This window comes from Mytilus edulis, chromosome 14, assembly GCF_963676685.1.
Source record: "Mytilus edulis chromosome 14, xbMytEdul2.2, whole genome shotgun sequence".
Classification (NCBI taxonomy): domain Eukaryota; kingdom Metazoa; phylum Mollusca; class Bivalvia; order Mytilida; family Mytilidae; genus Mytilus; species Mytilus edulis.
The window spans coordinates 71,074,695-71,088,364 of record NC_092357.1 but is presented as its reverse complement, the minus strand read 5'-3'; the positions used below and the strand labels follow the sequence as shown (position 1 = coordinate 71,088,364).

General features: G+C 34.2%; 1 protein-coding gene across 1 annotated transcript; it reads right to left on the bottom strand.

Moving 5' to 3' along the window:
• Nucleotides 1-1,680: 1,680 nt before the first annotated feature.
• LOC139502541 (heat shock 70 kDa protein 12A-like) lies at nt 1,681-13,342 on the bottom strand. Its single transcript, XM_071292035.1, has 5 exons — nt 13,257-13,342; nt 8,552-8,873; nt 6,348-6,566; nt 5,551-5,701; nt 1,681-3,884 (listed from the first exon to the last, which is right to left on the bottom strand). The coding sequence occupies exons 2-5, from the start codon at nt 8,858-8,860 to the stop codon at nt 2,812-2,814; spliced, it is 1,752 nt and encodes a 583-aa protein (XP_071148136.1). The 5' UTR covers nt 8,861-8,873; nt 13,257-13,342; the 3' UTR covers nt 1,681-2,811.
• Nucleotides 13,343-13,670: the final 328 nt, after the last annotated feature.

The following is a 13,670-nucleotide window of genomic DNA, read 5'->3' as shown; positions in this document are numbered from 1 at the left end:
AACAAAGTTATAGCAATACACTAACCAAAACATGATTAAGAGTTATTCAACACAAAATAAAACGTTGACAAAATACCACTTTATTTAGAAAGGATTATTATTATTTTTAACAATACCCTATCCAAAACATGATTAAGATTTATTCAACACTTTATTTTTGAGACAATGACAACAATTATACTTATAAGAAAACACTTGCTTACAGAGTTATTAAACACAAAACCAATTAAGATTGGGTGCGAACATGTAGGGTGTGAAAGTGAAAGGGGGCGAACATGAGTGGGCGCAAACGTGAATGGGCGCGAACGGACACGGATTCAGACTATGTACCAGTGAGAAATATACAAGCCTTTCTACGGTATTTATTTGTACAATTCAGGTAGACTTGACCTATTCATTTGTCTTAAAAAAAAAACACAGCCAGTTGTCACCTTCACTTCACACACACACATATACAAATATCAATTATATGCTTACGAGACATGTTGCATTGTTAAACTAATTAAGGTATGTGAAAATCAAGACTTGCATAAAAACTATCCCAATATAAGAGACAGTGGCGTCATTTTTCCTCAGAGCTTTCAGCTCTTTGATTGAGATACGGTGCGACATGTGAAAAAAAACACACCCCTGTTTTAGTTACAAAGTGCCGTAACTCAAAAAGTTTTAATCTTATTTTCACCAAAAAGTATACAGATCATTTGACCATCATAAGAAACAACTATATTAAGTTTCATGAAATTTGGATAAGTCGTTCTCAAGTTACGGTGCGACATGTTTACGCCGGACAGACGGACAGACGGACGGACGGACACCGGACATTTGTATACCATAATACGTCCCGTCAAAATTTTGACGGGCGTATAAAAATGTTAAATATTGACTATAAAGGGCAATAACTCCTTAAGGGGTCAACTGACCATTATGGTCATGTTGACTTATTTGAAGATCTTACTTTGCTTAACATTATTACTGTTTACAGTGCATCTCTATCTATTCTCTATAATATTCAAGATAATAACCAATAACGGCAAAATCTCCTTAAAATTACCAATTCAGGGGCAGCAAACCCAACAACGGGTTGTATGATTCATCTAAAAATTTCAGGGCAGATCGATGTAGACCTGATAAACAATTTTACCCCCATGCCAGATTTGCTTTAAATGCTTTGGTTACAGAGATATCAGCCAAAATCTATATTTTACCCAAATTTTTAGCCATGGTGCCATATTGGTTGAATCACCGGGTCATCAAACACATTTTTAAACTAGATACCCCAATGATGATTGTGGTCAAGTTTGGTTAAATTTGGCCCAGTAGTTTCAGAGGAGAAGATTTTTGTAAAAGATTACGGACGACGGACGCCAAGTGATGCGAAAAGCTCACTTGGCCCTTTAGCACAAAAAAAATTCATAGAAACATTTCTGAGCACCTTTCGTAAATTTTCTAACAATTAAGATGAAAAAGAGGAAACAATGACAATGAATGTTTTTAAAAAACAAAACGGAAATATCATGAGACTACATACTTGTTGGACTTATTTACCTGTTTGTAGTATGTATGACTTGAGATAGAGAAGTATGATTATATACAATTAAAACAAAATGAATGTTTAACCTATTTTAAAACTACTAATATAAATCGACTCGATTTAGTCTTAATGGTTTGATGAGGATCATATATGTTTGTATTCTTTATTTTCTTTAAATGTTTTTTACCAATCTATATGATTCTTGTCTATACCCTCCCTCTAAATAATTCCAGACTTGTATAACAAATTCTTATATATATATGTGTAGGACTCAAATATATGGCGGGTTCCAAATCTATGGCGGATTCCTAATCTATGGCAAATGTGACGTTACAAACGCCAAACAACTCAAATCTATGGCAGATTTTTTGTTTTCACCAAATCTATGGCAGATCTAATATATAACGTCACATTTCAATAACGCCATATTACATCGTCGCCGCCGCAAACAATGAAGGAATCCATAGATTTGAACACCATTCTAGATGACAATAATTTGACGATTGTTTACATAAAGATGTGACCCATAAGCCAGAAAAGGGACACAATGTGCTGTACCGGTCGAAGTCCGCGATGAACAAGGACATCGCTTTTTTCAGTAACGGATATTTCAGAAAAGGAGTTATTATAGTAAACATCTTACTGTCTACGGTTGGCAAAGCTTATAAAGTGAAACATGAAATTAACGGATACCAATTTTATTTAGATCGTCATAAGATAAAAAATATAAAAAAAGATGCCATAACGATGAACTGTTCATTTCTATTTATCAACCATTTTTATTTATTAAAAATCCACCTTCTTGTTTTTAAGGGACTTAACGTTAATTACTAGTTGGTAAAATAAATGCACAGATTAGAAAATTTTTACGAGGCACATCATTTCAATCACGAAGTCTGTATTTATGTTATGATTTCATCATTTACCTTTTTTTTGTTGACCAGTATTTACTGTTTATTTCACAAATGTTTATAGACATGCTTCCGTTGTGGTACATAATTCACTTGTCTAAATAATGCAAGTTAATGGTCTTATGTGTACTGCATTATTTTCCATTTGCAATTTATTTTCCATAGACTTGGACACAATAAAAACCCGCCAAAGATTAGGAAATTACAAAACTTGCCATAGATTAGGATTGTAAAAAATCTGCCATAGATTTGGGATGGCATGATGTCACATTTGCCATAGATTAGGAATCTGCCATAGATTTGGAACCCACCATAGATTTGAGTATTTCATATATATATATGTTATTTTTTATCAAAAACATCAACACTTTACTTGCGTTGTTTATGTTCGATTAAATTGTATTTAGCAGAGATGTATTTTCCTGAATTTCTGTCTACGGCTGTGATTCCGATTTCTGTATTCCCGAATACGTACTCAACATCCACCCAACGTCGCTCCTCGCACGTGTCAGAAAATCTTATCGTGGCTTCACCTAGTAGACAACAGCTTTCGTCGTCAACGTATGCAGGATTACAATCTTCCGAAGTGTACATCACAAAGTCCATTTTGTCTTGGTGTTTATAAGGTGTAAAATATGATCTTTTGATAGTCGTGCCAGCATCGACACTTTCGTCTTTAGAGACGATCATAGAAAAAATGTCATCGCATCTATGCTGGCCGTCCATGACAACCAAATGCTTCTTATCAAACTTTCTATCGTCAAAAGGTAGGTTTGTTTTGATACCATAGCTGTATCGCATGACTCTTGATTTTATGTAGTCCGGTCTGTGTCCAAACAACACGGCTCCCTTCAATACAGACATTCCAGCGTCTTCGGGAATTATAATACGACTTTCTGGAAATTCTTGTTGAACTGCATCGTGAATAAGTTGACATTCTGAGAAACCACCGACCATCAGAAAATGTGAAACTCCTTTCGTTTGTCTATTACTGAGGACTTCTCTTAACAATGATAAAATTTTGTCAATGGATGGCCTGAATACACTTCTCATTGTATCGGCGTTTACTCGCATTTTATCACCAAGAAGTTTAATCTCGTTTGCATATTTAGACATTTTCACTAACTCTTCGAAATCTTTCTTGTGGAATAATTGACATTTTTTATTAAGAGCGACAACGGGGATCGTCATATTCACTTTCCCTTTTTTGTCAGTTACAACTGTTCTCTTTATAGCTTCGAATTCTCTCTCAATGTCCATGTATGCAAGCGGATCTTCCTCTTTTAATGACCTCATCATTTGATCACCAACAATTTCGTCAAACATTTTGAAGAATTTTTTATCTACAGATGTCCCTCCGCAATCATTTCCTGTGGCGCGATGTTTTTCTATTAGTTGACCGTTCGCAGCTTTACGGTGGACTGTTATGTCTGCCGTACCACCTAATAATCAAAAGAAAATGAAAGAGTTTGATGGTGCCTAGTAATATCCTTTAAAAGTCACCGGGAATACTCCATGAAAAAATATTTTAAAAGGCAACTACTCTCATTGACTTTGCTTCAAGGTTATAATTATAAATATATGCATGTTTACCGTTATAGTGATCGTTAAACCTTGGAAACATTCTAATCTTGTGCATATGATATATCAATAAATATATCTTCTATACGGAATTGAATTGCATTAAATAATGACAATTTGCGGAAACTACATGGAAACCCATTTCGCACGTCACCTCCTCTTTTGACCATGTAGGCAATACATGTGGGCTCATTATATCAATTTTTTGTTAAAAGTTACGCATCCATTTAGATCAAATTTTAGTTGTTCCTTCGACTTTCAAAATAAGACCCGAAAACAGTCATTTCGTAGTGCATTTCGTATATAGACACAAAACCCAAATAAAAAAAATCGCACATGCTCTATCAAAAAAAAAGATTATAGCGTAATGTACCACTGTTGGGACAAATTATTTAAAAATTTTGAAAATTCTATCGGCTTAAGTTTAGGTGGTCTATAATTCAGATAGAAAGCTTCTGACATAAAAATTGTTGACTTTTTTCAATTTGGCTAAATCACAACAACTTTACCTAAAAAGACATGTCCAAAATGTTTTGTTTACATGTTACTTCACCCCTCCCACTCTCTTCTTACTACTCTATGATTAAAATAAAAAGAAATAAACGTAAAAGAGGTATGAATAAAGTTATACACTGTCCACACAAAAGGGGCTCAATCTGCAGACAACGAAAATCAAAGGACCATAACTGTGTCCCCAGACCTAATTATTTTTTAAGCGAACATAATCTAATGTTTCATAGATATCTTTTTTTAAAAGAGAAAAAAGATGAAATTTATTTAATTCTAAAGACAACATATGTCAGAAAAATCAAAATCCAAAAAATTAAAACCAATATTATATTATATATAGTTTTCTCGCCATCCGACTGAGAGCACGACATTGTTACATGTAGGGAGGAAGTGCAGCCCTAATTGACTGTTGCATGAAATTGAAAATTGAAATGGGGATTGTGTCAGAAAGATAACAAGCCGACAAAACAAGTGCAGACATCAGCCGAAGGCCAACAATAGGTTTTAACACATCGTGAAAATCCCGCACCTGGAGGCGGGTTCAGTTAACCCCTAAACAAAAAAGTGTAGTACTTCAGTGAAAATCACGGGACGTCATACTGAACTCCAAAACATATAAATGAACTAAAAGCTAACAAAGGCCAGAGACTCCTGACTTGGGACAGGCGCAAATATACGGCGGGGTTAAACATGTATAGTGAGATTTTTGACTCAAATCCTTCTACCTTTACCTCTAGCCAATGATGAAAAATTAAACACGCAACAATACGCACAGTAAAACTCAGTTTGAATGGAGGCCGAGTTCGATGTAAGAATAGGTAACAAAAGAAACTAAGCAAAATGACAATGATATATAAATTAGCTGAATGCTCACGGTATATGACCCTACACTGCTTAAATCCTTTTTCTGTTGAGTCTGTAAGATTGTTGTCTCATTAGGAACCAAACCACATCTCATTCTACTTATTGTATATAACATAACATATTTTCTCTGCTTGAGAGATACGTTTAACTTACCTCCAAGATCAACAACCATATATTCTGTTCCTTGCTTTGTCATTGCAAACGTCTGTTCAGCATGAAGCTTTTCAACCGGTAAATACTGGCAATAGATAGATGCTGTCTCGGGTTCCAGTGCAAGAATCAAACTATCAGCTGGTATTCCCGCCTTCAAACATAAATAACATTAATGCTGAGTTCACACGTAATTCGAATTCGATTCGCATTAACTAATTCGAATTAGTTTAATTCGCGTTCGAAACATTTTACGTCCTAACGTCAATTCTAATTCGAATTACAATGCGAGTACATTAAGTATTTGATGAAGTAGGTAAAAACAAAATGATATAAAAACAGATGAAGATTAATTTGAAAATATTTTGCAAACACATTGCCTGAGAATATAGTTGATATTATGTCGAGTAAAATAAGTTTGATATAAATTTACTTCAGAATAATAAAAAAAAGATCCAATGCATATCCGGCAAAGTAAAACATTAAAGTCTGCCTTCATATTAAAACTAAATCACTTGGTCTCTACCAAAGATGTTGTGTGTTTCTTTACAGTACAAAAATGTATTATAATGTATTATATCAAGCCATTATTTATGATGTAAATTTACACTAGAGCTTTATACTGCTATAGCTTATAAGAATGGATTAAATGCTGCTGTAAACGTTCAGTGGCAAGTATTACATATTTAGTACGGTACCATGCTAATTATATATATATATATATATACTCATGTTGGTCGTGAAATTGACCACCCTAATTAGAAACCCATCTGAGCTGACCGTTATTGTCTAAAACTCACCTCCTCGGCACTTGTTCTCATGAATTGTTTAGCTGTATCTGTCCATATTGCTGGAACTGTCAAAACCCATCGCACTTCGTCATTTTTTACACCAGTTCCACGTTTCTGCAAGGTCTGTGTAAGATGGCTAACTAAGGCTTCGATAGATAACTTGAATATATCAAAAGCAGGAAGAATTTTTCCTGTCACATCTTCCAAAATCATGTCACCAGTTATATTCTGAAGAGTAGGAAAGGAAATAGTTCCAATCAGATCATTTGGTTTGTGAAATTGTATGTGGTTAAGGCTTAGGTTTGAAAACTGTTAAAATTTTATTACCGGTTGAAGATCGTTACTAGGTCAAAATATAAAACGCGATTTAAAGAAGCAACTAGTCCGAAACTTTCCATAAAGATTTGACAAAAATTATTGATGTCTGAAAAACCTTAACCTCGGACTGTATCTTAATTTCAACTGCAAAAAAAACTAAGTTTATTTATCAGCGCAATACGGAAATTTAACAGTCTTTTAATAGCTCACCTATACCTACTGTGGTTTTGGAAATCATGTCAAATGATGTTAAAACCATAATAAATAGTGTTAGATACCTTAATATTGATTGAGGCAAAGCTTGATTTAATTCGGCCCAGTAGCTAATTCAAAAAAGGGCATCCCATTGTATTCTAACAATAGTAACTAAAGACCTCTTAACATTCTCTAAATGAGTTTTTAAGTTGTGACCATTTTTTTATTTTTTTTACAATTTCCAATAGACTTTCATAGTATGTTCTATTTTTAGCCATGGTGGCCATGTTGGTTGGATGAACGGGTTATCAGATACATTTTTCAATCAAAATAACCTATTGAAAATTGTGACTTAGTTTAGTTCCAATTGGACCAATATATTACGTGTAGAAGACTTTTTGTAAAAAATTACAAACAGTTACGAAAAAATGTGTAAAATTGACTTAAAAGGGCAATAACTCCTGAAGGGGCTTATTGACAATTTTGATTACTATGCTGATTTATTTGCAAAGCTTGCATTGCTGAGCATCTGTTAATAACAGTTTATCTCTATCTATTATAATATTTAAGATAATGACTGCAAAATTTCCTTAAAATTACCAAATCAGGGACAACGCTAAATAACGAGTTTCAGAGGACAGGATATTTTTCAAAAATAACCAAAAAAATTACGAAAATTTACTTTAAAGGGCATTAAATCCTTACGGGATCACTTGCCAATTTTGATCATGTTGGTAAGACTATTTACCGGATTTGTTATAACATAAGCAACTCGAAGGGTGCCACATGTGGAGCAGGATCTGCTTATCATTCCGGAGCACCTGAGATCACCCCTAGTTTTTGATGGGGTTCGTGTTGCTTATTCGTTAGTTTTCTATCTTGTGTCATGTGTTTTATAATTGTTTGTCTTTTTGTCTTCTTTCATTTTTAGCCAGGCGTTGTCAGTTTGTTTTCGATTTATGAGTTTGACTGTCCCTCTGGTATTTTTCGTCCCCCCTTTGATTTATTTGTAGATCTTAGTTTGCTGAACAATTTTACTGCTTACAGTTTGCTTCTATTTATTATAATCCTCAAAATAATGCATGTAACCAAAACTGCAAAATTTTCTTAAATTATTTATTCAGGGGCAGAAACCAAACAACGCGCTGTCTGATGTGTCTGAAAATGCATTTTACCCCCATATCTATTTTAAGCCATGGCGGCCATTTTAGTTAATAGGCGGTGTCATCAGATCATATTTATTCAAATAGTTCAATGTTGTTGTTTTTTAATTTGGTATCATGCATTATTTCTAGTGATCACGAAGAATCATTTTCTTTTTTTTTCTTTTAAAATTCCCAGACTTAACAAAATTATTGATCTTTGAGTAGTTTTAATTTTAGACTCTATATGAATGATCACTGCAAACAAAAGTCCCTTTATCAGTAAATTATGAGACAAAAAAATGCTTTGAATACAGTCTATTCGTTATGAATAGTCTCCGGTCAAAGGTTTATAAAATATTATGATCGACAAACTACTTTGTGTCTCAAATAGCATTGAAACGTAGACTTAACCTGAAAGTTGACTACGCTGACGACAACACAAACGATAGACTGTATGGTCGCTTTGTTTCGCTCCCCCGAATTTCGTAGCAGATTCAACAAATTAAACAAATCTTTAAAAATTGGTTAACGAGAGAGAGAAAAAAGTGAATATACCTTGTTGTTGTGAAGATTCATTTTAAAACGATGGAAAAAGTAAAAATCATCTTTTTCGCCATCAAGTAGAGCTTCTGCATACTGATTCTCTGCATCGTAACCAAAAGATACAAACTCCTTGTTTTTATCAAGAAGCAGACATGTCGGGGTCTTTATTGACATAAACTGACGACAGCCTGAATTCCAAACAGGGTTGGCGTGAATTTTCAATGGATCTTCCTTAAATTCATGTCTCATCGAAAAGGCATAGCCGCTGTAAGTTGTTCCAAAATCCAGAGCAGCTACCATGAGATAGTTAGATGTGTCCATGACAATGGTTTATCTACAAGTAAATTAAAACTTTGTTTCACTTTTATGTTTTAATAGGCCAGTGACCACGCTTGACCGATGAGATATCTTGATAGGCCAGTGACCACGCTTGAGCGCTGGGATCCCTTGATAGGCTAGTGTGTGGATAGTTATCTCATTGCATGGCAATCATACCACATCTTCTTTTTGTCGAGCCTTCGACTTTAGTCGAAAAAGCGAGACTAAGCGATCCTACATTCCGTCGTCGGCGGCGTCCACAAATATTCACTCGGTGGTTAAAGTTTTTGAAATTTTAATAACTTTCTTAAACTACACTGGATTTCTACCAAACTTGGACAGAAGCTTGTTTATGATCATAAGATAGTATCCAGAAGTAAATTTTGTAAAAATAAAATTCCATTTTTTCCGTATTTTACTTATTAATGGACTTAGTTTTTTCTGTGGGAAACATAACATTCACTCTGTGGTTAAAGTTTTTAGAATTTTAATAACTTTCTTAAACTATCCTGGGTTTGTACCAAACTTGGACGGAAGCTTGTTTATGATCATAAGATAGTATCCAGAAGTAAATTTTGTAAAAATGAAATTCCATTTTTTCCATATTTTACTTATAAATGGACTTTGTTTTTTCTGCGGGGAAACATAACATTCACTCTGTGGTTAAAGTTTTTAGAATTTTAATAACTTACTAAAACTATCCTGGGTTTGTACCAAACTTGGACAGAAGCTTGTGTATGATCATAAGATAGTATCCAGAAGTAAATTTTGTAAAAAGATAAATCCATTTTTTCCGTATTTTACTTTTAAATGGACTTAGTTTTCTGCGGGGAAACATTACATTCACTCTGTGGTTAAAGTTTTAAATTTTTTTATAACTTTCTTAAACTATCCTGGGTTTGTACCAAACTTGGACAGAAGCTTATTTATGATCATAAGATAGTATCCAGAAGTAAATTTTGTAACAAGATAACTCCATTTTTCTGTATTTTACTTTTAAATGGACTTAGATTTTCTTCCAGTTAACATTACATACAGTCTGCAGTTTTCAAAACATTTATCAGATTCATAAACTATGCTGGATTTTTACCAAACTTGGACAGAAGCTTCTTACAATCATAAGATAGTATCAAGAGGAATATTTTTATTGATTTTTTTCCTCATGTTTGTTTAGCCTGCAATTTACAGCAAAAGTAGGCGAGACACTGGGTTCCGCGGAACCCTTACGAATTTTTTATATATAGTGATCAAGCTCGACCGCAGAGATCCCTTGCTAGGCCAGTGATCAAGCTTGACCGCTGAGATCCCTTGATAAGCCAGATCCCTTGATAGACCAGTGATCAGGCTTGGCCGCTGAAATCCCCTGATAGGCAGTGACCAAGCTTGACCGCAAAGATCCCTTGATAGGCCAGTGATCAAGCTTGACCGCAAAGATCACTTTATATGCCAGTGATCAAGCTTGACCGCTGAAATCCATTGATAGGCCAGTGACAAAGCTTGACCGCAGAGATCCCTTGATAGGCCAGTGACCAAGCTTGACCGCTTATATCACTTGTTAGGCCAGTGACCACGCTTGACCGCTGAGATCACTTGATAGGCTAGTAATTACGCTTGACCACTGAAATCCCTTGATTGGCTAATGACCAAGCTTGACCACTGAGATCACTTAATAAAATAGATTCATTGATAGGCCAGTAATCAAGCTTGACCGCTGGAATCCCTTGATAGGCCATTGACCAAGCTTGACCGCAAAGATCCCTTAATATGCCAGTGATCAAGCTTGACCGCTGAGATCACTTGATTACCAAGTGATAAAGCTTGACTGCTGAAATCTCTTGATAGGCCAGTGACCAAGCTTGACCGCAAAGATTCCTTGATAAGCTAGTGACCACGCTTGACCGCTGAGATCCCTTGATAGGCCAGTGACCAAGCGTGACCGCTGAGATCACTTGATAGGCTAGTAATTACGCTTGACCACTAAAATCCCTTGATAGGTTAGTGACCAAGCTTGACCGCTGAGATCCCTTGATAGGGTAGTGATCAAGCTCAACCGCCAAGATCCCTTGATAGGCCAGTGACCAAGCTTGACTGCAGAGATTCCTTATTAGGCCAGTGACCAAGCTTGACCGCTGAGATCCCTTGATAAGCCAGATCCTTTGATTGGCCAGTGATCAAGCTCGACCGCTGAAATCCCTTGATAGGCTAGCAACAAAGCTTGACCGCAACCCTTGAAATATCCCGACAGGGTAGTAATAACATCTAGTAGTGAATATATAGTGAATTGAATGCTAGCTAAAGTCAAAAGTCATATTGTCAATGATTAAGCTATTTTTTCTATGTTATTTTAAAGGTTCACAAGAGTGCACACGCTGAATTGTCTCGCCTTCTTTACTAATCATTGATATTATGTTGATAGTCCTAAATATAAAGCTTTACTAGTATTACAACTGTCACATAAACTTAACATTAACCAAGAAAAGTAAACATTGACCAATGAACCATGAAAATGAGGTCAAGGTCAGATGAACCATGCCTGACAGACATGTACAGCTAACAATTCTATCATACAACAAATATAGTTGACCTATTGCTTATAAAAGTAGTTTAAGAAAAACAGACCAAAACACAAAAACTTAACACTGAGCAATGAACCGTGAAAATGAGACCAAGGTCAAAGAAACCTGCGCGATTGACATATAGATCATAAAATATTGCCATACACCAAATATAGTTGACCTATTGCACATAGTATTAGAAAAAAAGACCAAAAACTCAAAAACTTAACTTTGACCACTGAACCATGAAAATGAGGTCACGGTAAGATGACAATTGCCAGCTAGACATGTCCACCTTACAATCATTCCATACACCAAATATAGTAGACCTATTGCATACAGTATAAGAAAACAGACCAAAACACAAAAACTTAACTATAACCACTGAACCATGAAAATGAGGTCAAGGTCAGATGACACCTGCCAGTTGGACATGTACACCTTACAGTGCTTCCATACACTGAATATACAAGACCTATTGCTTAAAGTATCCGAGATATGGACTTGACCACCAAAACTTAACCTTGTTCACTGATACATGAAATGAGGTCGAGGTCAAGTGAAAACTGTCTGACAGGCATGAGGACCTTGTAAGGTACGCATATACCAAATATAGTTAGCCTATTACTTATAATAACAGAGAATTTAACATTACAAAAAAATCTTAATTTTTTTTTCAAGTAGTCACTGATCCATGCAAATGAGGTCAAAGAAATTGGACATGGTACTGACGGAAACTTCGTAACATGAGGCATCTATTATATACAAAGTATGAAGCATCAAGGTCTTCCACCTCCTAAAATATAAAGCTTTTAAGAAGTTAGCTAACGCCGCCGCCGGATCACTATCCCCATGTCGTGCTTTCTGCGACAAAAGTCGCAGGCTCGACAAAAATGATGAACAAATCGTGGTATACATCTACATTCAAATAGGATTTTATGTTCTTAGGTGTTTGTATAAACAAGGAACATTATTTATTTCTTGTATTTCATTTAACGTATTTAGAAAGTAGGATAAAAGTGTCCCTTTTGTGATCTTATAAGATTTTCATAATTTCGTTTTTAAATATACATGTAATAAATATAATTATGTCTTTGTATATTTGTTTTTTTTTGTTTGTTTTTGTTTTTTTGTATTTGTAATTTGTAAATGTCAGCTGGTATCATTCCTATATTGGAATTTACACCAATAAAATTATTTTATTTGATTGATTGATTTGATTTGTAACAATAAAAGAAATTTCCATACTTTGAGCGAACATTTTAGCGTGCTTTGATTTGATGATCGTGAGAAAAAATATTACGAAATAGTTGTTTGTAAAAATATGTCACCCAAGAAAGAAGCAGGACCATCCACTCAGATAGCTAATTACTATATACTTATAAAACTAAATACAATTAAGTCATCAGAGAAAGTACAATATAAATGTTCTGTGATCGGGTCGTTGTCTCTTTGACACATTCCCATTTCCATTCTCAATTTTAAACAGATGTAGTACGATATAGTATAATAAACTTTATAAAAAACGGTCTATATTAGTTATTTGTCGTTGGATTAAGTATTTCCTTATCAATAATAATATTTATTTTTCTTTTTTGTAAAAGAAAATATGAAATAAAAGTAACTGCTCATTCTGGTGTGTCGAAAACTTATCATGTTTATCATGTTTATATCATTCAACGTGTTTTACTTATTAAATCTCAATATAAAACGAAAGTAAAATTTCAGATTTAAATATCAGGGCAAAAATCAGAATTCATAAAACTGCCAACGATGACACATGAATAGTGACTGTTTGACCAACAAAATTATACATTTTTCTTATAAATTGAAGCAATATATACCTATCTTTGAACATTAATTTAATCCAATATCTTCTTCCATTTTATCTATTTTTAAATATTCTATTACGTGAACGATTTAAACTGGCAACATTCCAAATTATTTTAAATCCCACTGAATACCCGATAACAACCGTATGTGTATTTGATTATTAAATTACTATTATCTATCTTAAAAAGTTAAGTGTATTTAGCATGTTTAGTGTACATGGTGTAGTCTAACTATAAAATCACGCACATTTTTTGTAGAAAACTGCAGATTTTATCAATACAACTATAAAGATAAGGAAATATTGAGACAAAAAAAAATGCCTTAAAACCGTCTCCATCGGAACTTATTAAGAAAAGAAAAAAACAATAATTTAAATTAAATCAATAAAGTAATTACTTTAAAACTTATTTAGAAAAATTTACAAG

Excerpts from the sequence above, each read along its gene's own strand:
- LOC139502541 (XM_071292035.1), bottom strand. The coding sequence starts at position 8,860 with ATGGACACATCTAACTATCTCATGGTAGCTGCTCTGGATTTTGGAACA. Across the intron at positions 6,567-8,551 it reads TGAATCTTCACAACAACAAG|AATATAACTGGTGACATGAT; the intron begins GTATATTCACTT and ends CCTACTCTTCAG. Across the intron at positions 3,885-5,550 it reads TATGGTTGTTGATCTTGGAG|GTGGTACGGCAGACATAACA; the intron begins GTAAGTTAAACG and ends TTTGATTATTAG.